This window comes from Brienomyrus brachyistius, chromosome 7 (assembly GCF_023856365.1).
Source record: "Brienomyrus brachyistius isolate T26 chromosome 7, BBRACH_0.4, whole genome shotgun sequence".
Lineage (NCBI taxonomy): Eukaryota > Metazoa > Chordata > Actinopteri > Osteoglossiformes > Mormyridae > Brienomyrus > Brienomyrus brachyistius.
In genome coordinates this window covers 15,592,850-15,616,833 of record NC_064539.1, presented here as the reverse complement: position 1 = coordinate 15,616,833, position 23,984 = coordinate 15,592,850, and the positions used below count along the sequence as shown (strand labels likewise).

The 23,984-nt window shown below is 42.2% G+C and overlaps 1 protein-coding gene across 2 annotated transcripts in view; it reads left to right on the top strand.

The window, feature by feature from the left end:
* lamc3 (laminin, gamma 3) overlaps window positions 1-23,984 on the top strand; it is a 68,187-nt gene that overhangs the window by 42,446 nt on the left and 1,757 nt on the right. For both annotated transcript variants that reach the window (XM_049020905.1, XM_049020904.1), the window contains exons 13-27: window positions 3,524-3,712; window positions 5,170-5,415; window positions 6,686-6,839; window positions 6,994-7,136; window positions 8,121-8,299; window positions 9,001-9,145; window positions 9,875-10,104; window positions 15,752-15,828; window positions 15,932-16,066; window positions 17,943-18,105; window positions 18,450-18,593; window positions 19,106-19,208; window positions 19,660-19,862; window positions 22,347-22,487; window positions 23,770-23,869. In XM_049020905.1, the coding sequence (XP_048876862.1) occupies window positions 3,524-3,712; window positions 5,170-5,415; window positions 6,686-6,839; window positions 6,994-7,136; window positions 8,121-8,299; window positions 9,001-9,145; window positions 9,875-10,104; window positions 15,752-15,828; window positions 15,932-16,066; window positions 17,943-18,105; window positions 18,450-18,593; window positions 19,106-19,208; window positions 19,660-19,862; window positions 22,347-22,487; window positions 23,770-23,869 (2,352 nt within the window). The remainder of the gene's footprint in view (window positions 1-3,523; window positions 3,713-5,169; window positions 5,416-6,685; window positions 6,840-6,993; window positions 7,137-8,120; window positions 8,300-9,000; window positions 9,146-9,874; window positions 10,105-15,751; window positions 15,829-15,931; window positions 16,067-17,942; window positions 18,106-18,449; window positions 18,594-19,105; window positions 19,209-19,659; window positions 19,863-22,346; window positions 22,488-23,769; window positions 23,870-23,984) is intronic.

The window sequence follows — 23,984 nt, the reverse complement described above, 5'->3', positions numbered from 1 at the left end:
ACCATTCTTTTTCTTGACCACAACAATTGGGGAAGCAAAAGGACTTTCAGATTCGTGTATAATGCCATCATCTTGAAGTTCCTTCAAATGACATCTTACTGCCTCGAAGTCAGAAGGATGGATCGGCCTGGGCCTCTGCTTAAAAGGAAATGGATCTGACAGACATATTCTATGTTTTATCTCTGTCGTATGGCCAAAATCAAGGTCACTAAATGCAAAAACTTCTGACATTGAACATAACTTCTTGGTAATTCTCTCCTTCCATTCTTCAGAAAAGGGAGAGTCCGCAAAGTCAAAGGCGAGGTTACCCGAATCAGATACCTGCATGGAGGTGCATGATGTAAAAGATGAAGATGAACAGGTTTACTCCCTCCAACCTTGGCGCCATGAGCAGGCAAGAGTGACACTGTTTTAGGCAAGGAAAGTCTTGCAATATTATGACCTCTGGATATTCTATCATGTGCAGTCTCATTTTTGACTAAGACAGGCACCTTTGATGAAGAAGATGTATGGCTCGTCATAACATAGCTACAGAACAAGAGACCAACAGGTAAACCTGACCGAGAGGGGTCCACTAAGAGAGTCATATCGGCCAGTACTGGGATATGTCTTGCATATCCTTTTAACCCCCCGAAGTCTGAGGCTTCTCAGCCACTGTCAGGGAAGTCTGACATGCCTTGACGTTTTAAAATATTTCACCTAAAAAACATTTATTTAAAATGCTTACATGTGCTTTTATTCAGCACAAACAGCACCATTAATCTGAGACCACTTAGAATGTTATTCTATTTTTGTTAAAATCAACTTTAAACATATACTTTTCAAAAGCCTATTTCAGACATGCTGAAAAATTGTAAAAAATCACATTACGAACATTTCTAGCCAAAACGTTTGAGCTCTGAAGCTTATAGACACAGGGATTGGCTACACATAGGTGAATAAGACATTCTGAAATTTTATGTGGTTTGATTACTTAAGTGTTAGAACTTTGGAGTGACACTCTTTCTCAAAGTCAGTGGCCTACACAATGAATATGGATAAGATAGGTGTCCCCACACCTGTAGGTGTTTGCATACTGTCAATGGCCCATCAGTCTGGAATGTCACTGCACCCCACACCCATCACTTTGGAAAGGCAGTTTGAAACGTAACAAAAGTAGCAACAATAAAATCCCTTTCACAGTTTATTGGTAGATGGAATGAAAAATGAAAAACGGTGCTATAGAAAGCGATTAATATGATGCCGCGCCTAATGCAGAATTAACAGAAATAAAATAATTCACTATCATTAAAGCTTTGCGGATAAGGGCATCGTCGACCGCATATCTTTCTCGTGTATTTCGGTTCATATCTCGATGAAATCTTTATGTAGAATCATGATTAAAAAACTGACTAAATCCGTAATCTGTCTTTTCAAAACGTCCATTGTCGCAAGTATTAAAGTTTTTGAAAATTAGGTTAAATCGGCAAAAACGTAGATGTCACCTTTCTTTGTTTTATCTGCATGGGGGTTTGTAGTGACGCTTTCACCTGAAGATCGCTATATACGTTCTAAATAGCCGCATTGCTGCGTATTCAACTCGCATTCGCACGCGACCTAACAGCACTACAATGTACATAGGCATGAGATTCGCTGCGGAAAGTTTCGATCAAATGAAAAAAACCAACCTGCATAGCAGTGTAATACCCAATCATTCCCTCAAAAATTAAACTAGCTGGAGAAACTTGAAAACTCATATTCGTACAATACACAGTAGTTTGAAATTGCCATTTACTAAACCTTAATCGCTACATACTAGCATAGCATTTCGCTCAGTAACACGGCTTCAACATAGCTTCCCGTAGCGCAATAGTTAACCTAAATTCCAAACAAAACTCCGATTTTTTTTCTAATGCTTTCCTCATTTATACAATAGTCAAGAGTCAACAACAAAATTAGCAATGAAAACATCATAATATACATAATGTTTATCCTTTTCATGCTACGCAACATGTAACTTAAAACCATGATGGCTAATGTTGCACACGGCAAACAGCAAATGAATTTAACGGAGAAAAGAAAATATCCCTGTCCAACTTTCTACCTCTGCTTAGTGCTTATAAAACAAGAAAAAATTCACTATTAACCCTCTCAATTACTTATCAACCTAACTTCCAGCTCATTAATGTTCTGCCGCTCACGGTCGTCTCCTCTTATCTGTTTGCTCGTAACCACAAAAAACGTCTTCCCTCGGCACGACACACTGCCATCTACCGGACGGAAGATTTGAACAACCTAAAATCAACATAGGATTCGGGTATAAACTAAAATGAGTTAACCCCCCTTTTTCCCCAGCCTGCTTTCAGTGGGTTACAACAGCATTTTGCACCAGCTGCAGACGATACAGCGCAGTCTGACTGACCCCAAAATAAAGTGCATTACAATAGTCCAGGCGTGAGGAAATAAAAGCATGGATCAGCATCATGTAGTAATATTCAAATTCTTTTATTAATAATACTGAATGCTTGAACAACTGGGATTTTTTTAATTGAGTAATTCAAGTATGACACACATTCATTATTGTTATGGTTTCAGCACTTTCGCTTACTTGTTTGTTAGTGGAGTCTCTTGACTACTGAGCTCCTCCCGATTGGTCTGTATGTTTGAAATACATGTGAATGATATATGGCAAGAAGGCCTTATTGGTTATATTTGAACCTTTCCCTGTAGGAAAAGTCTTGCAACAACCTTGAAAAAACGTAATCTGCAGAATTAAGTAGTTTCTTCGGAGAAGCAATGAAACAGAATGTCCTTCAGAACACTGCATTATGGGCACTATGAAATACTGCTGGTCATGTGCGGTTAACAACAGCAGCACTTAAGTTAGACATTCAGAACTGAACGTGGCCAGTCCTCTACTAAATTGTTCTGTTGTCAAGGTACAGGGTTTCTCTGCTGCTGCTGTACTTCCAGACCTGAGTATCCAGTTAGCATCATACTGGTAAATTCTGTAGTGTCTACTAAGTCATTTATTCATTTTTGATGCATATGTGACCTGTTAATGGTTTAATTTAGAAAGTATGATGTTTAGTTTTTGAATTGTGTAGTCCTTGGAATTAGAAATGAATTTTTTTCCAGTCTGTATTTTTTCAGTGTCTCCTAGTGCAATTTCTGGTGCCATTAACAATGTTATGGAAAAACAATCTGTGTTTTTTCTCTCTGTATAAAAGGTAAAGTGTGGCGCCCTGAAGGCCTAGAAAACATCGCCACCTGCTGGATGAATAATAGAGTGCAGATTTTGTCCTTATCTGATGGGAAATGATTTCTGTGTTTCTGAGTCATTGTGTGCTTCCCTATGCATGATGAATATAAATGGACACAATGTCATTCATAAGCTAGACAGCACATGTCATTTTTGTGAAATTTTAATTGCTGCTTTCTGAAAGCAGCTGCAGTGTCTCCTGGGAAGTAAGGCCTTTCACTGTCTGCTGTTCTTTGCTCAAAATCAGCCGCTCTAATGCCCAAGCCATTTATCTGTTTCCAGGTGTATGTCAATGTACAGACTTCACCACAGGGGCCTCCTGTGAGCGCTGCTTGGATGGTTACTATGGAAACGCCCTGATGGGCAGCCCCAGCGACTGCCAGCCGTGTCCCTGCCCAGAGCAGACAAGCTGTGCTCAGGTGCCTGAGACCGGGGAGGTGATCTGCACAAACTGCCCAGCTGGACGTAGGGGTAAGAGGGTCTGCATGTGAATCTGCAATGACCGTTAACACTGCAGACCGATCAGCTACTCGTACGGATAAGCGGGTCTGCGTGTGAATCTGCAGTGACTGTTAACACTGCACAGACTGGCCAGCTGGACGTAGGGGTAAGTGGGTCTGTGTGTGAATCTGCAGTGACCGTTAACACTGCACAGACTGTTCTGCTACTTGTAGGGGTAAGCAGGTCTGCATGTGAATCTGCAGTGACCGTTAACACTGTACAGACTGCTCAGATACTCATAGGGGTAAGCAGGACTGCATGTAAATTTGCAGTGACCGTTAGCGTTGCACAAACTGCTCAGCTGTTCGTAGGGGTAAGTGGGTCTGTGTGTGAATCTGCAGTGATCGTTAACACTGCACAGACTGTTCAGCTACTCATAGGGGTAAGCAGGTTTGTGCATGAATCTGCAGTGACCGTTAACACTGCACAGACTATCCAGTTACACATAGGGGTAAGCAGGTCTGCGTGTGAATCTGCAGTGACTATTAATACTGCACAGACTGCCCAGCTGCTTGGAGGGATAAGCCATTTTGCTTGTGAATTTGCAGTGACCATTAACACGGCACATACTGGCCAGATGCTTGTAGGAATAGGCCTGTCTGCACGTAAATCTGAAATGACCATAAACACTGCACAGACTTGCCAGCTGCTTGGAGGGGTAAGCCATGCTGCATGTGACTCTGCAGTGACCGTTAACACTGCACAGACTGCTCAGTTGCTCGTAGGGGAAAGCGGGTCTGTGTGTGAATCTGCAGTGACTATTAACACTGCACAGGCTGCTCAGCTGCTTGTAGTGGTAAGTTGGTCTGCATGTGAATCTGCAGTGACCATTAATATTGCACAGACTATTCAGCTACTCATAAGGGTAAGCAGGTCTGTGCATAAATCTGCAGTGACCATTAACACTGCACAGACACCAGCTCCTCATAGGAGTAAGCCAGTCCATGTGTGACTCTGCAGTGACCGTTAACACTGCAGGCCTTTAACACCGAATTATGAACATGTATACTTGCTGTTTGCCATGGAGGATGGATAATAATTTCTCGGCAACACAATGAAGTCTGTTCTCATATCATTTGTCCTTCATGCCTCAGTACTTTATCCTTTCTACTTTCTTTGTAGTTTCTTTTGTCTTATAGACACTGCTAGCCTCATAAGCTAAAGCATCTCTGTTCCGTTACAGCATCTGTAATGTACACTGGAACTTAAGACATCGCACCTCAGCAAGGCTGTGTCACATAACTGTGCTGCCCTGTATTGTATTGACGTTTGTCCTGTTGTCCCCCCATGCATCTTCTACCCTGCAACTGTGGCATAACAATTTCACTGTGCTCCTCTGATCAAATCACAATGAAACGCCAAACTGAAAGTGATACATCATCACGCTGAAATCTGATGCCCATTCCGATCCACCACTGGCTTTACAGGAACCAGATGTGAGATGTGTGATGACGGATTCTACGGTGACCCCCTGGGGAGGTATGGCCCCCTGCGGCCCTGCACCTCCTGCGAGTGCCACGGCAACGCAGACTACAACGCTGTGGGGGTTTGCGACCACCTGAGCGGCCGGTGCCTGAAGTGCCTACACCACACCGAGGGTGACCACTGCGAGAGATGTCGTCGTGGTTACTACGGCAACGCCATGGCCCAGAGCTCTGCCGACAAGTGTAAACGTGGGTGTCTGCACCAGTGAGCGCCCTTTTATGGTGGGAAAATACAGAAATGCAGTCTTGGGCGTTGTCACAATCTTTGGGATTGTGGACTGGGGAGGTGGGGTAAGAATTGTCAAGGTCAAAAACATGGAAAAGGAAAAGCGATGTTCAAATGGACATACTATAAGATTGTCAGATAGATCCCAGAAGGTCCACTTTAGAAGAAGGGAATGGAAGAAACATTTTAAAAAAAGGATTTGAAAAAAATAATTAAATTGCTCTTAAGGAACTCGTGCGCCCGCAAAAATAGCATCATTTTAATTTCTTGCGCAGGTCCTTTCAGGGGCTCTGTACTTTTCTGTATCCAGCATGTTATCTACCCTCCTATGGAGTGCACACATTAATGTATGTACAGCAGACAGCATAAAGTATGGAGTGAATCTTGAACATAAATGGTTGCACTGAGCTGCATTCTTTCTTTCAGTGGTTCTATCTACATCTCATACATTAAACATCTTGTTTTTCTATTTTTCCAACTATTGTCATTGCATGCTGGGTGCCCTGTTGTTGTCACGGTGATGAAGGGGACAGTTAGTCTGCTGCCTCTCTGTTGAATCACAGTAGGCTGGGGGGGGGTCACTTCAGGATGAATGCTGTAAGGTATGACGTGAACCTGAGTCCCTTCGGGCCTGAATCGTGTCTCACCCCAAGGAGAACAGCCAGATTGGCACAGAGCAGCCTGGACTCATTGAATTACTCAGGAATATATCAGAGCCACCACAGCTCTGCGAGCGAGTGCTGGCCCACAAAGCCACTCTCACAGGCTTCCTCCGTGACCTTTTCTCCTAGAGCTGGACCACAGCAAGTCCATGCGGAGCACTTAGATGTGAGAGAGGCTGATTTATGTGACTGCAGGTGCTGCACATCTTTCTGTTTGGTCTCATATGAATGACATCAGTCTCAGACTAATACATACAGTATATATTTATAATAATATAAGATAAGCAGGTCTTGCCTTATTGGGCAGCTTTGCCCTTTTTATGTAGCAAAAAAACTGTTGTTAATTTTCCAACTGGCCATCTGACTGAACAATGGATGGATGGATGGATGGATGGATGGATGATTGGATGGATGGATAGGTATCCGAGTATTTCACAGTATAGGCTCCAGGCTTGACTACATTGCATAAGTTGGTGGACCGATGGTATCATGTCACTCTTCTGTTAAAGAGGACATTCGGTAAGAGAAATGAATCCCTGCAGTGCATTTCTCGTGCTCTCCTGTCATGCAGCTTGCCTCTGTAACCCCGAGGGCACTGCTGGCTCCCCTGACGACTGCCACCCCTCTACGGGCCAGTGTCTCTGTCTGGATCATGTCAGCGGTAGGGACTGCACACACTGTCAGATGGGCTACTTCAATCTGAAGCCCGGCGTAGGATGTGAGCGGTGAGTAAGCATGACTAGAAGACTGAAAGGTGATATTAATGACATTGCGAAAGAGCATTCAGTCAGCACAGGTTTCACATCCTGAATCATTTGGTCTACATACTTGTATTACTCTTTTAGCCAATCGGGCCTCATTTTGTCTGTTTGTCCCCAGATGTACATGCAGCCCAACTGGTTCTTCCTCTGCAGCATGCCACCCAATCACAGGGCAGTGCGTGTGTCGGCCTGGGGTGGAGGGCCTGTCATGTGATTCCTGTCGCACGGGATTCTTCGGGCTCTCCACCATGGGATGCAGAGGTATGGGATGTGCAGGGGTACAAGGTGAAGGGAAATGCATATAAACGTAGGAAAAACCTTGGAAACAATGTCCAGAGCTTTGAGCAAAATACTTCAGTAAGTCTTCGGTAAATATTCAGTTTTATAAAAAGGGTAAAGTGTAAGTATTGAAATTTGCTTTGCATTAGGGTGCCTGCTATGCACCTAAATAATAACCCTACAATCTTGTCCAACAAAGAGCTACTTAATAATATATTCATATGCAGTTGGCTGAAGTGTAGAGATCGGGGGTGAGGGTAGTTGTGGTGCTGGAATCCTTATCTGAGCTGCTGTGAGCTCATTCTTTGGCTTGAAGGAAATCGAAGCTGCCATTTTTATAAGGTCCCCAGGAGCTGAGCAGCATCGGGGCAGGTGGAGTGGGACGGATGCTGCTAACCGCTCATGCTTGTCTGGAATGAATTTTCAGCTATTTTTGTGCACCTTGCATAGGTCTGACTTCTTAGGGGCTGCGTAAAAACTTCACTCCCACATCTTGATTAAAACTCCACCGGTTATGTCAGCTGTAAACAGGTATAATATGCTATATAATGTTCTATTTGGGACAGATTTATTGCGAGTGGTGGGGCTAGTAGCGACTGGGCCTTACACCTCCATGCCTGGGGTTTGAGTCTTTGCTAGGCCCTTGAACAAGGCCCCTAACCCCAATGGCTACAAGGGAATGGGATACTCCCCAACTACAGGCTTTCCTCACTGGCATTTCACTTTGGACAAAAGCATCTGCTAAATAAATAAATCTAATGCCCAGAGTGTGCGAGTAACTGTTAATGTAACCGTAACTTGTATGCCTTTTGACGCCCTGCCATCTCACCCAGTGTGTCTTTTATCTTATGCCCTGTGCTCTCTGGAGGGAAGCCCTCGGGTGTCACGATTACCCTGTAATGGGTCAGGCAAAGGGAAGCATGGAAGAACATACTGAGTAATACTGTCTTCACTTCTTTTGCACAGCATGTAACTGTTACCCCATGGGCTCAGTCACCATGCAGTGCTACAACAACGGGACCTGCAGCTGTCGAGAAGGATTCATGGGCTACAAGTGTGACCAGTGTGAGCCCAACTACTTCCACAACAGAGCCACTCATCAGTGTGAAGAGTGTCCCATTTGCTACAGCCTCGTCAGGGACCAGGTGATGATCACATGGGGGGGGGCTTGCAGACAAACAGTGACTTCCAGGTGTTTTTATCACATGCAGAAAAGGTTAACATTTGGTCTACAGACCTGTGAGACAGCAGCTAATCACTTATTGTAGTGTTGTCAACATCATATTTCATGGAGGACATGTCCTTTTCAGTGCAAACCCCATCATAGTACACTACTTGACTAAGTCATAATTACTTTGATGACTAATTTAACTGCCATAGTGGATAAATTTGATTCAGGGTGTCTAATTACTTTGAAATCTCTGCTCACCCATTAATGAGAAGAATAGTCGATCATTATTAATGCCAGTTTTTCATAGTGAATTGTCTCATTAATGACAGGAGTGTTGTAGATGTCAAGCTGAAAATAAGTCATTAGTATGCTACATACTTAAAGGCATTCACTTTGATGCTCTGCCTTGACAGCAGTCATTACTTGGATTGTGTAATGATTCTTCAGTTTTTGGCAAATCACACTGAACCAGCAGCACCAAAGAAATCAAATAGCTTGCAGAAGAAAAGAGCATCAGCTTTCCCCAAATAAATAAATAGCTAGTGGTGAATAAATCATGTTTAGTAGCAAAACCTTTATAAAGAGATGTTAACCTCCTACCCGACTAGGACGAATGTAACTAAACCTTCTGGTGCTGCTCATTGACCCTTGGTCACCTGGTGTTGACACCATCAGGCCAAGAAACTGAAGGAAAGGCTGCAAGACCTGGAGAAGCTGCTGTCACGCTACAACTGTGGGAACCGGCGGGCTCTTCAATACCAGTCCGTGCAAGGAGAGGACGCGCTTCCCAATATGATCATGGAGCTCCTGGCAGTCCAAGGTGACACCCCTGATCCCTCCCTGGATGGTCACGTTCTGCAATGCCCACCTCAGGTCCTGACTGTACCACACTGTATGGCTCAACATTGGTGTGTCATTACATACTCTTCAAATCTGGAGCTGCCAAAATGCTTCAGTCTTTCAGTGTTTGCTATATTGAATCACTTTGTTTTGCATTTTGACATTAAACTGCCGGGACTACATTTATAGTTTCCTGAGGAAAATGTAAAGCTTTCAATACATTTCAAGGTTTTGGTGCAATACTCTATAGGTCAGGGGAGCCACGCTCCTGCAGATCTGATTCCCTGCAACCCTAATGTAGCACTTCTGTTACTGAAAATCAGGCACATCAGCAGCGTCTCAGTGTTAGAGAAAGCTATTCTGAAGCTAAGCTGGCTCTGATACTGAGGTGGTACTGAAGTGTGTGATCCAGTTTACAATCTAGGGCATTTTTGTCACAAGCCAAACCCAGGAGACCTGACACCAACAGTCAACACATGATGACTTTATTTTGTTTGCATATGGATACAAATGGGAATCCTGATAGCTGTAATTAGAGAATGTTTATCATTAGCATGAACAATGACTGTAACACAGTGTAATGTCCCAAATCCGACTCAAAGAAATCTCATGGCAACAGGAGGTAGCAACTCAAAGCACCTAAAATAACATTGACCACTAACCACTTATGTTTCATGCCCCAACTTTTCCCTCCTTTTGTTATTTGCAGATGCCAAGGAGGGCTTTGTTAGTCAGTTCACGCAGCTGGAGACCTCTGCGCAGCTCTTGGAGCTCCAGCTGCACAACATCAGGACTGCGATGAACTGTAGCCATGGCTTGGAGGCGGAGGAAGAAAGAGAGGCCCCACATAGGTCATGTAGGGCTCTCGTCATCTCCGCCACTGCGGTTGGTGGGGCCCTCAAGCGGCTGGGGCAGGTGGCGCAAACCTTGGACAAAATGGTAAGGTCACCCATTTGCTCAGATTTAATAGACAAAAGTAATAATTCGATGGGCTGTATCCCTGGTATCTCAGGAGAGAAAAAACGAAACACAAGAGCACTTCATGTCCTTGGACCGGGGATCCTTGTAGTGTGAATGCAGCTTTATAACTGCTTCCATTCAGACATGCAGCTTTGCATAACAGGTCGACATAGATAAAAGCCTGAATAATGCAACACTTTATTCATTATAATCAAAGCACACATCAATAAACTACAGTGCAGAAAGAGGCTGCTGGTTCCTCATAGTCACACGACAGCATGCATTGTTTGCGTGATGTGCAAAATTATCTATAATGCATGGACTAGCAATGAATTAATGTTTTGCAGCACACTCTTGTCCAGTAAAATCACAGCAATTTTATTACATTATTAAGTGCTTTTTCCTGACTTCCTCTCATAGCCCCTCATATTTTGGTTCAGTAACCATTTTTAAACATTTACCCAGGTGAACAGAATGATTACTTAAAATAAGACCTCCATAACTGCCCCCTTAGGGGTGTTAATCTAAAAAAGCAATTTGATTTTCTATAAAATACATACATATGCAATGTTCATCTTTCATGATGATGACCTTTAAGACAAGCCAATGATTAGATGTCAGACAAATGTCTCTGCATGCTGACAGTTGCTGCTTTTTACAGTTCGAGTCAAACAGGAAGCAAATTATCCTGATTGCCGGTTGTAGCTGTAAATTTAGTAGTAGATGCAATGATGCTCAAGCTGCAACGGATGGCTATAGATTGTCCTTCGTGTGTGACAAGGAAAGAGGCTTCCGTCAGTTACAAATTTAGAATGATCTATGCTTATTGAAAAAGGGTGAATGGAAAATAGCCAATAGAATTGGTCTTGTTAAGTTCACCTCAGTACACTCTTGGATGAAAAGCATTGTCCATCTGAAGTGAACGTTTCATTGCACAATTTGTAACCAGTTACAGTCTATTCAGCCTCAAATAACCAAAGGAGTTAGGATCTCAAGAGGGCGTCGGCTACTAGATTGCTGGCACCTTTCTTATGTCTGATTTCTAAATTGAAAGTACAATCAGCTCCAACCGCATGAGGCACTGGTTCGTGTTACACATATGGGACAGGAAAAAGGAAAAGGATTATGGTCAGTATATACGACCACCGGATTAGCGCAATCTCCCACATAAACCTCAAAATGTTGTAAGGCCAAATGAAGAGCTAGAGCCTCCTTTTCAATTGTGCAATATGCTAGCTGGTGTTTTACAAATTTTTTTGAAAAATAACATACAGGATGGTCCAAACCATGATCGTCTTCTTGAAGGATAACTGCATCGGCACCTAAACCGCTAGCATCCACTTCTAATTTAAACGGACGAGAAAAATCGGGAGCAGCTAAAACAGGGGAGCTACTGAGTAATATTTTTACTGAATCAAATGCAGTTTGACAGGCTGGGGACCAGACAAACGGTACACCTTTTCGACATAGATGGGTCAGCGGGATCACAACATCAGAGAAATTACGACAGAAATATCGATAATACCCGGCCATCCCCAAGAACCTCTTCCATTCACACGGCATTTGCGGGATGGGGAATGACCGGATAGCCTGGACTTTGGCATCCAGTGGCCAAACCACACCATGTCCCACTAATTTACCCAAGTAACTAACAGTACCCTGTCCGAAATCAAATTTTTACAACAACTAACGAAGCATCCTGTAAATGAGCGAAAACTATTCTAGGGACTGCATATGATGTTCCCATGAATCAGAATAAATGACAATGTCATCTAAATACGCCTCACAACATGGGACATCACCCAGCACTTTCTGCATGAGCCGCTGAAAAGTGGCCGGGGCATTACGTAACCCAAACGGCATAACAGTGTACTGAAGGAACACATCAGGGGTCACAAAAGCGGAAATTTCAGAAGCTTTGTGAGAAGGCTGAGAGGAACCTGCCAATAACCTTTTAATATATCTAACTTTGTCACATATTTGGCACACCTGATCCAATCTACGCGATCTTCCATGTGTGGAAGTGGAAAGGCATCTGGCTTGGTCACAGCGTTTACTTTTCGGGACGTTGCAAAACAACATCCCAAACTAAGCTAACTCTAAAGGTAATGAAAACAAGAGAAAATGAAATGACAAACACTAAATCTAACTCCCTAACCAAAACTACAGTAAACACCACGTATGCATAAACGAAAAGGCAGTCACTCATTTACATTTACATTTACACTCCTTACGCACCTAACAGACATGTATAGAAAACACGCAGGCCAAAACATAGTATCCAATGGGGCGAAGCAAAGAGAGCAGTCAGGAGCTAAGCAAGAGGTCAAAACCAGAAGACAAACAAACCAAAGGCAAAGGTACAAAAAGGGGCGAAGCAGAAAACCAGAAACCAAACAATCAGAACCGTCATACACAAGAAGTCAATCAGAAACAGCAAACCAACACAAGCAATAGCAAAAGCTTGAGCAAGAGCTCGAGCTGGATGCGATCAGCAGGCTTTATTGTGCCTTCGATTATTTCTCTCCATCTCGGAACTCAGACGAAAACGTCATGAAACGTCATAAAAAACGTCTCTTCCCGTCGGAAACACGCCTCTTTTATGACGTTGATATCGGACAGAATTTTTGCCCCTGTGACGTAATTTCAACATGGTGGCTTAAACACTCAACAGTAATTCTATATTGCAAATATTTAAAAATGTTTATTTTGTTAAATGTATTCATAATTATAAATGTTCGATTAAGAGAATACCATATCGTGACCGTAAGCAGTTTCCTAGTATGCAATATCAGATTTTTACCAGACTTGTTAGGGTTTTGGGTTTGAAGACTGAGGTGTCCTGTAGACATATCCAAAACTCTTATGGCACGTAACAGCTGGAAGACAGATGGATGGGTGGGTGGGTGGGTGGATGAAGGATGGATAGATGGATGGATAGATGGATGATGGATAGGCCAATCTATCAGTTAATATTCTAGATTTTTAAGTGAATTTCTTTTTCATCTGTTTTTTTTTTCAAAAATTTCTTTAACTTGCAAATGTTTTGTTTTTCTTCATTGATCTATGAATCCGATGGTATTTTTCAGATATAAATTTTAAGATTATAAACTGTGTAGAACTTTTCTGGTTAAGAAGCATTTTTAGTTAAACTCAAGGTTTATGTATGTTTATGTATGTTTTTTCAATGCTGTATTAATTTCAGTAAATCATTATTTTAGTACCAACAGTTAATGAATTAGGGCAATGAGAAACTGAACTGAGATTATTCTGTGACAGAGAAATCTACGGATACGAAATGTAATTATGTTATGCATATTTTATTTGTTTAGCGAAGACAATCAATTTTGAGCAATTTCGTTCTACCAGATTAGCCAGTGGTAGAAAGTGCTGTGAAAAACGCATTCGATGTACATTTTACTAGTGCAGTTTGTTGTTATATCAGACAATGCCATCGTGCACAATAACACGTTGTTGAAAAACCTACTATTAATGGATAAAAAAAATTCTTCAGATAATTTCTGAATTTGAAACCATCCAGCCACTTTCAGATCTTATACCCCTTAAGTCTTTTGACTGACATTTCTTTGATTGTGTCCATCTTAGTTTCCCGCTTCCATGTTTTCGTAATTTGTTGTCAGTCTATTGTCTAAGTATTGTCTTCCATATGGCTCCAACATAAATTGCTAAGCTGCATGAAATAAATGAAATCTGTCCATAGCCTGCATGGCAGTGGCAGGGAGCTTTATTCCATCATCATCCGAAATACACCTCAGCTTTTTCAGAGAGCCTGTTTTTCACCAACTGTTTTACAGCAACACGTTATAATTAGTCCCTGTTGTATACTTGGCTGCCAGGGTTGATTATCAAATGACAGCTAAGGGGGTGCCTGGGGGCACCTTGAGGAAAACTGCATCTTAGTCTTCTGACTGATGAACAGTTGAGAGTTTGGTTGTGTTTATTTCCAATTCCAGGAGATTCCAAAAAAGTTGGCATATTGGTTATAGAACAATTAAATGTCTGTAAGCCCTAGGAGAGAGTGCAGCAGAAAAGGCTGTTAACTATATGCATTTATATCGATAAATGTTCCAACCACAGAAATGCTCCCGTAACTTTGTAAATATGCTTATATTTATAATAGTTATCTTTGTGATCATAAATACCATTACAGTGCATTTCCCTGCGTGGGCAGCAGTTATTAAAACTCTTCAGTGTATGGAATTCCAAACATAAACCCAACCCAAAGGCCCCAAATGGACTCTGATATTAATACATCTCTAGTTAATCCTACATGTAATCCATCATGATTGCTCCAGTGGAAAATTCAGCTCTCTAAAGGGAAAAGTTTGGGGGAAAAGGACAGCTGAACGATTGATTTTACGCAATGTAAAGGCAATGAAAATATGTGTATATTGTATTGTAATAGCATCCATATGACGCACACGGAAATCAATTCAAGAGATGAATTAGTTGTATTTATATAGTGCCTTTTATACACTCAAGGACACTTTACAACATGTTTTCAACAGAAAACACATTTAATAAGACAGTACAAGATACAAACAAGAAGACTGTCACGTCTCCATCATTCTGATCCTCCTGTGTGCCACGCTCCCTTGTTTACCTCACATGGAATCCTCTTGTTATCAGCTCTTTCTAGTTGTGTTTAATCCGTTTGGTGTATTTAAGTGTGTGTCAGGGTATGTTTTGCTAGTCCGGTCATTGACGTTGTTCCGTGCTCCTGAGTGTGTCTATTCCGAATAAACCTCGACTCACCCGACTCCTGTATCAGCTTCCTCACTCTGTGCCCGCGTGTTTATGACAAAGACAAATGGTCATTCATTGAATAGATGTGTTTTTAACAGGAGCTGGTAAATGCATGATAGATTTTTCTTAGCAAAGGCCATAAGGAAGTGCATTCTGAGTTTTAGATAGCACTATTATTACACCAAATGCTCTGCCACCCATAGGTGATACTCACTGTACCTAAGCACAGGGTAAGTTAGCATCAGATGATCTTAGTGCGTGGGCTAGAGTGTAAGGAAGCCAGACAGTCAGAGGCTAAACCATGCAGGGCTTTAAAGATGAGTATTATTTTATATTTGAATCTTGAAGAAACTGGCAACCAATCACAGAGGAGAGGAGTGAGGTCAGCAGATTTGTTAGTGTGAAAACGAGCAACAGACTTCTGAACATACTGTAATTTATTGATATATTTAGTAGGAAGGCCTTCAAATTATGCTTTACAATAGTCCAGGTGGGTAGTGATGAGAGCAGGAAATGAGCCAGTCACATCTATGGCATCATCAAGTTTACAAATAAAAGCATTTCAGTCCATGCATACTTTGCAAGTCTGAGAACTCAATTTTTCTGTTGTGTAACATATGTGCTTTTGGAAAAACCGCGTTCTTTGATTGACATCGCTCAGAGCTAATCACAAAGAGGCAGCACCCAGGGGGCCAATCAAACCCCCCACATTGTTACAGTAGCTCTATATCTGCATGTTTACTAAGCAAGCTTGATCTTTATGACCACAGTGTGAGAGTGATTACTGGGGTGGTCCATAATTATCAAAGTGCTCTTAAATCATCCATGAATAAACATTAAGACATAAATTGCTTTTTAGGTGATTCCATTTGACATCCCAAAAGAACCAAACCAATGGGCACAACTGGTGAACAAATCTCATGTTCTAGGAAAAGGGTATGTGGTCCAATTCATAACAAACCCTAAATACGGGCTATTGACAATTGCAGCTCATGTTTTATGATATTTTTGTCTTGACTATTTTGTTTCTCTCTTTCAGTCATGAAGAAGTTGCTGGGCATATCGAGAACGTGACTAAGAAGGCTTTAGAGACATCAAACCAGGCCTTCAATGACTTGATGATGCTTCTTGAGGATAATTCAACAGAGCAGTTCATGAATAACTTAACACAGCAGTAAGTACAGACTTACGGTTGCTGTGACCAGACACATCTGCAAAGGAGGGTAAAAGTCCAGACCAAGACTTTGTTTCAACCAACCAGTTGAGGCCTCGTTGACTGTTTATACACAGCTGTTCAGTGACTGTTTATACACAGCTGTTTCGGTGACTGTTTATACACAGCTGTTCGGTGACTGTTTATACACAGCTGTTTCGGTGACTGTTTATACACAGCTGTTCGGTGACTGTTTATACACAGCTGTTTCGGTGACTGTTTATACACAGCTGTTCGGTGGACACAAAATCTTGGTCTGGACTTTGATTCTCTGGACCTGAACTACTCACCACTGCACGTCTGTAGCAGTGCTTCCTTAATGATGCTCAACTGGAGTTAAACCAAAGGATTCAATATCTTCAGTTAATTTGAAACTTTAGATGCAGGACAGACAAAAATGATAAATGTTTTCAGGGATGTTTGTGCAGTATGGTAATGACAGTAGAATTCAATTAAGCCAGTGTCAAAACAGTACTGAACCTTATGAATTTAATGATATCTGTAATGTTCTTAGAGTGGTGCAGTGGTGCAGTGGTTAGCACTGTTGCTTCACACCTCTGGAATGGGGTTCTCCCCCAAGTCTCTGTCCTGGCTCTGTGTCTCCAGAATACAACAAGTGGGTACAGAAGATGGATGGATGTAATGTTTTCATTATTTTATGGGATTGTACATTTCTTTGTTGTAGTTGTTTATAAAGCGCAGGTCAAATGACATGCAGGACAGGAAGCGTCTTAAGGCGCACACACAATCGCATATTAATGGAAACTTGGCGACAGCAAGGCAGCTAAGCCACCTGCCTTCAAAGGCAGAAAACCCTCACAAGCACAAGAAGAACATGCAGAATCTATATACACACAAAGCTGGAGAAGAATCCAACCCACAGCCCAACATGCATGAAGCAGAACATCCTCAGTGTGCTAGTACTGTAATTACAGGTGTCCCATTTCTCCCTTGGCTTCACTTAGATACTAGCATTCATGTAATAGCATTACTTGAGACTTTAAGGATGCTGTTATATTTGATGTAATATTTGTGCTCGGCTGTGTTTTGACAACTAGAACGTAAAACATTTCTCTGTCTGACCATCTGCTGTGTGCCGATTTCTCACCTCCTCCTCTCCTATGTTATTAAATAATGCTAAGAATGATTATAACAGCTTGGGTAAAACCCCCAGTTACTCAAGATATTCAAGCTTATTCTGGCAGTCTTTTAAAACAGAGTGTTATGTTGCGCTACTACATATCAACTGTTTTACTTAAAAATTTAAATGCTGGGAACAGGAAACTATTTGTGTAAGGATAATACAATAAGGGATTTAATTGCAGAAGCACTAGTTTTATTTCCAAATTGCAATTTGAAAAACGTAATCCAAAACAGAGGTAATGGGTAGTAGAGATGGTAACTGAAAACAAAGAACCAAAACTAAATCCAAAATCTGTACAGTATTCCATGCACAGTCACTGGGCCGATAAGTACAGAGCAGAAAAAAATCACAAATCCAAAACACAAGATAAAGAGCTAGAAAACCAGTAGGTCACATTGAGGTCACATACAGAACAACAACAGCCACAGAGTTACTCACAAGGTGAATAAAACTGAGGCCCTAATAAACCAGGAGATTGTGTCCATTAGTCACAGCTGGGGGCGGAGCATGACCAGATTGGGCGTGGCTGCACTCAACACTGAGAACTATAGTGAGACTTTAGAAAGAAATACTGTCATAAACAGAACAGTATATACAATTCGAATATGGAGTAAAATTTTCTTTTCTTCGTAAGAGCCAAAAAAAGCACCAGTGTTAAACATGAAGGCTTACAGTGCTTTGTCTCCTGCCCAGGTTCCTAGAAATGCAGCTAGCTAAAGAAAACCTGACCGCAGGGGTTAATGATACTCTGACAGATGCCAAGGCTGCTGACAACTCTGTCCAGGCCCAAATGGAAGAGACAGCAAGCTCCCTGTCCAATCTCACCTCCTCTGTTCTGCCACACTGGCACGCAAAGGTACATTTTTCATTCATTTAAATGCTTTTCAGATGCTTTTATCTAAAGTGGCATTGTTCAGCATAATAAAGCGTTAGGTTTACAGCGCCAGCTCTGGCTGTCTGAGCAGCCTAACCTCTGTCATCTCCCTGTGAAAGGTGAATGATGAACATAAGAGCAAATGTGTGTCTGAACATTATAACAAATGCTGCTCATGCCCGCTGAAGGTCGTTTGACCTCAAGGGTGACGTGTCAGGCCAGGTAGCAGCTGTACACCAGGGGGGCAACACCAGGGCAAGGCACATGGCCTGTTACTTAGAGCTTAAATCTGGCAGCCAAGACCCTGAGTTGCTCTCCTCCTTCAGGAAGTAGATCTAGGAAACAGAACTCAGGAGCTGCAACTCCTGGACCAGTCCAAGGATGAGCTGGTGACCAAAATAAGGGAAGAGCTTGAACCTTCCATAAGCGGTATGGAGACACACTTGGAAACCATCCAGCAGTTTGACCAGGTAAACTGCGACTCCTTGTCTCAACCACTGAGTCCTTCTTTCCTTCTATAGCTAGTTCGCAGAGACCTTAATTCAGTGTTTTCTAGATTAAGTACTTCTGGTTCCAGTCAGCCCAAGTACCTGAAGCTCATATCACTCCTAAATGAGTGTTTTCAAGATCCTGACCCGGGATCTCCTCTCCTGAAGGTAGCTGACAGACATGGATTCACAGTTTCCCATCAAAATGAAACTAGCTTGTCAGGGAGGCCACTACAGTGTTTTGTTTTGCTTTTATTTATATGTTTTGATTCCACTGAATTTTTCGATTTATATGCATAGATGAATACATGAATGTTTTATAAATAATACACTATCCTTGAATTGTTTTGTGCTCTGCATGCATTGATACTGTGAAGTGCTATATGAAAATCCCAAGTAAATAACAGCGTAGAGGCAGAAATATGCTTTGCTAAATGATGACGGTTCCTTTGTGTTTCACGTTTCCTGGTTCTGTTTGCATTGTCTGCATCCAGCTGACAGCCCAGGTCCGAGAGGCAAAGCTCACAGCTCTGTCTGCCATCGTGGAGGCAAAGGAAAGCGACTCTGAAGCTATCACACTCCTGAAACGCTTGGATGGTGCCCTTTTGCTCTACTATTGATTTAACACGATTGAGCATGATTTATACAAATAAGAATGTCATATATAACTGTAACATATAACAATTAATGCAAATGACAAAAGTAAAACAGCAATCTTAGAATATCCCAAAGTGAATTTTAGTGCAAACAGTTTCCTACCCTATTACTCATATTATATATGAAGATGTAGTAAATTTATTATGATGTTATGATGATAGCAAGATAATATGTAAAGCTATTTTACTATTTCATTTTACAGAAGTAAACAGCTTGAGTAGTACAGGCCTGCAGATTTTTTTGGTCTCTAAGTAGCTAAGTAGGCTTTATGATATTGGTGCCTGTATTATTGTCTGTAATAATTGATATAATTAAGATCAGGCTTAAATAAAATAGAAAATAAGTACTATACTCATCTCCTGTACTGCTTCTCTGCATTTTCCTAATGCAGCCATACAGAAAGAATGGCCAGAAGCTTTGGCACAGGCACAAACCTTCTCAACAAAGGAGAAGATGGTAGAAGAGAAGCTTCTGGCAGACGCCAGCAAGAAGGTGAGCCAGGCGGAGAGAATGCTGAAGCCAGCTCTGGAAAACACCAGCGCCTGCAGTAACACAGCTGCTGAGGCCAGGGACGCCGCGAGCTCGGCCTCCAAGGTGAGTCCCAGGGCGTGTCTCAGGGCGAGTCCCAGGGCTCTGCTGCTCGCACAGCTCACCCTCACCTTTTCTTATTGTACACGATGCTGCACATTTCACTTACGATGATTTTAAGTGATTCACGTCTTCCCTTTATATAATACATTTTTTTGTTTGATATTTTCTTATTTATTATCTGCTGTTTCGTGGCATAATTGGTTGCATAGTCACCTTGCACCTCCACGGTTGTGGGTTCAAATACCCCCTGCTCTGCATTTGACGAATTGGATGTTTTTACCATGTCGCGTGGGTACCCTGTGATGGACTGTCATCCTGTATAGGGTGTCCCCTGCCTTGTACCCTGTGATGGACTGTCATCCTGTATAGGGTGTCCCCTGCCTTGTACCCTGTGATGGACTGTCATCCTGTATAGGGTGTCCCCCCCTGTGATTGACTGTCATCCTGTACAGGGTGTCCCCTGCCTTTTACCCTGTGATGGACTGTCATCCTGTATAGGGTGTCCCCTGCCTTGTGCCCTGTGATAGACTGGCATCCAGTACAGGGTGTCCCCTGCCTTGTACCCTGTGATAGACTGTCATCTCGCCCAGGGTGTCCCCTGCCTTGTACCCTGTGATGGACTGTCATCCTGTATAGGGTGTCCCCTGCCTTGTACCCTGTGATTGACTGTCATCCCGTACAGGGTGTCCCCTGCCTTTTACCCTGTGATGGACTGTCATCCTGTATAGGATGTCCCCTGTCTTGTACCCTGTGATTGACTGTCATCCCGTACAGGGTGTCCCCTGCCTTTTACCCTGTGATGGACTGTCATCCTGTATAGGATGTCCCCTGCCTTGTACCCTGTGATGGACTGTCATCCCGTATAGGGTGTCCCTTGCCTTGTACCCTGTGATGGACTGTCATCCCGTATAGGGTGTCCCCTGCCTTGTACCCTGTAATGGACTGTCATCCCGTATAGGGTGTCTCCTGCCTTGTACCCTGTGATGGACTGTCATCCCGTATAGGGTGTCTCCTGCCTTGTACCCTGTGATTGACTGTCATCCCGTACAGGGTGTCCCCTGCCTATTACCCTGTGATGGACTGTCATCCTGTATAGGGTGTCCCCTGCCTTGTACCCTGTGATTGACTGTCATCCCGTATAGGGTGTCCCCTGCCTTGTACCCTGTGATTGACTGTCATCCCGTACAGGGTGTCCCCTGCCTTTTACCCTGTGATGGACTGTCATCCTGTATAGAATGTCCCCTGCCTTGTACCCTGTGATGGACTGTCATCCCATATAGGGTGTCCCTTGCCTTGTACCCTGTGATGGACTGTCATCCCGTATAGGGTGTCCCCTGCCTTGTACCCTGTAATGGACTGTCATCCCGTATAGGGTGTCTCCTGCCTTGTACCCTGTGATGGACTGTCATCCTGTATACGGTGTCCCCTGCCTTGTACCCTGTGATGGATCCCAGCTAGGGTGTTATATAACCCCTGAGACCCCCTTAAATGTATGGAGACCCCACTCCCCCCCCCCCCCCCCGCTTGAATGCCCAACCCAAGGTTATGCCCCCGGGAAGATATATGAATGGAGCTGTCTGAGTGGTATTTTTAAAGGGCACCATGATCTGAGACTGGGAAAAATGATATTGGGGAGGGGGGTGGGGGAGTTAGACACTGATTGGATTTTCCGTCAGAGATGGTCTAGCCTTAGTGCGACATGTTACAAACAGAAGTGAGGGACACGGGATGTTCAGCGATGCCTTTGCTGCCAGGTCGGCTGTGTGGAAATGCAGTTACGGTACTTGATGCCGAAGGAAGAAAGCAGCTCCGGAGCGCAGTGTATGTAAGGCTAGGACTCATTCTGAATATGGTAACATTTATACATACTGGTTCTCTTCAGACTAGTTTTCTAAAGTTTGGATGATTACTGCTTAAAAGTTTTATATCTGTACTCCTTTGTATATATTGTACTGCCGACTTGTACTTTTTCACTAGAAATGGTTAGTTGGGGTATGCAGTGATATTTTAATGATTGATTTCTTTATTGTGTTTTGGCAACGTATTTGCACAATTTCGGTTCCTTTTAGTGGAAGTTGTTACTGAATAAAACATAAAAGCATAAAATCATGTGTAAATCATGTTGGCCGTGGATTTCTTCCTGTAGAGGAGCGGCGTAGCTTCTGTTTGAGCAACATGACCATGACATCTTAGCGTACGCAAATAATGCTGCTACAACACTAAATGCAAATAGTCTGCCATGTTAACTGAAATGTATGATACAAATATCCCATTCAATGCTTAGTGCTTGATAAAGAGGAAAAAATATCGTATTGGCATCGGCAGATACTCAGAATTTTAATATTGGTATCAGGATGAGGAGAACACATATTGTGTAATCTCTAGTTACGATGATTAATCCAACACAAGGCAGCATGCTGACCCTCATACACACTGATTTAATCATCACTGGTGTGTCGTGATGAATGTTGTTTCCTTTGAGTGTAGGAGGCTAAGGATTTGCTGCACAAAACAAGGCGCACAGGAAGTTCCTCTGCACAGCTGAGCTCCTCTGTGGACACGGTGTTACTGCAGCTGGAGATACAGGAGTACAGGGCTGCACAGATCCATATGGAAGATTCCAGTCAGGTAAATACTATAGCCATTTTATTAGAAGCTAAATGTGCTTGTGTAAGTTCTTAATGTCTCCTGAGTTCAATATTTTGAGTATAAACTATGGATGTCCTGAGAGGACACTTATACATTTTTCTTCCTGGTATCTCAAAATAACAGGATATTTTTCTTGTGATCTCAACATATCGAAAGTTATCTCAACATCACAACTTATATTTTTTGTTTTCCTGAAGTAGTTACGTAGATGCCTGTCACTGTCACTGTGCATGCCAGCGTCTGGACACAGGACGATGCTGTAGAATCAACTTCCTGTTTGAACCACATCAATGGCGTAGCAGAGAATTTAAGGAGGGCACTACTTATTTATTTGGTAACACTTTACATTAACTGCATAATTTACATTAACTTGCATACCTTTATAATGCATTGGTAGAACATTCAGTGCACCTTCATAATGCATTCATAGAATGAAGATTCATAAGTAGCATAGTAAATGCATTATGAAGGTGCAGTTAATGTAAATCATTACCAATCATTTAAATCCAAAGGCCAGTTTATTGGGGGGATGAATGAAGCCAAATTAAATATTATGGGGACACCCCCCCCCCCCCCAGTTCCTATGCTCCTAAACCCCATAATGAAGACTAATTGTCAATCTTACTAAGAATGTATTGTTTCTGTCCATTATTGATGTTAATTATCTAATACGCTACATCTAGTGAGTAGTAATCAGGCTACCTAGCAGTCTGTGATTATGTCCTTTCAATTACGGATCAAAAGTTGGAATTCTTTAATAGCTCAGCGTTATCTCATCCTTTTAGTAGAAATTCAAAGCTGTGATTTAATTGTCCTTCAACAAAATTCATGACAAACATGAATATGATGATTGTGTAGCACTGACAGACCTACTGCTATTTCTGCTTGCGACAGTCCATGATCAAATAAAATTATTGGTTCACGATGATGACGTTTAGCCAGCTAAGCTGCTAAACCTGTCACAAGATCACAGGCGAAAAAGTTCTCTCATAATGACAAGAAATATCAGTCGTGATCTCGATATAACGGGAAGAAAAAAATGATAATGATAAATGTCCTCTCTGGACTTCTGTAGTTAACTGTCTTACATTTTTGTTTAATTTCATTCTTTTTCAAAAGACAGTTTTAAAAACATCGTCAATGACAGAGGAAAAAAGAACAAATAACTTTTGCTCTAGTCTTAAATGATAATGATCAACTGAATTTGAATAGCTGTAATGAGTTTTGGTACTTTTACTGCATATTAATTTTCTAATATCAGATTGAAGGTATTGAGGGTGACATGAAAGCAGCCATTGAATCTGCAAAAGCCCAGCTGGAAACACACACACACATGCTGACTGACCTGCTGCAAAAAATCGGTGAGAGAGCCAGATTTTATCGGCATTTTCAAATGTTCTTAATGGATCCTATGTGTTAAAAGGATTTGTTATTCAGTACTGGCTGTGACCAAGTCAGAATTTAAAGGGTGTCAGA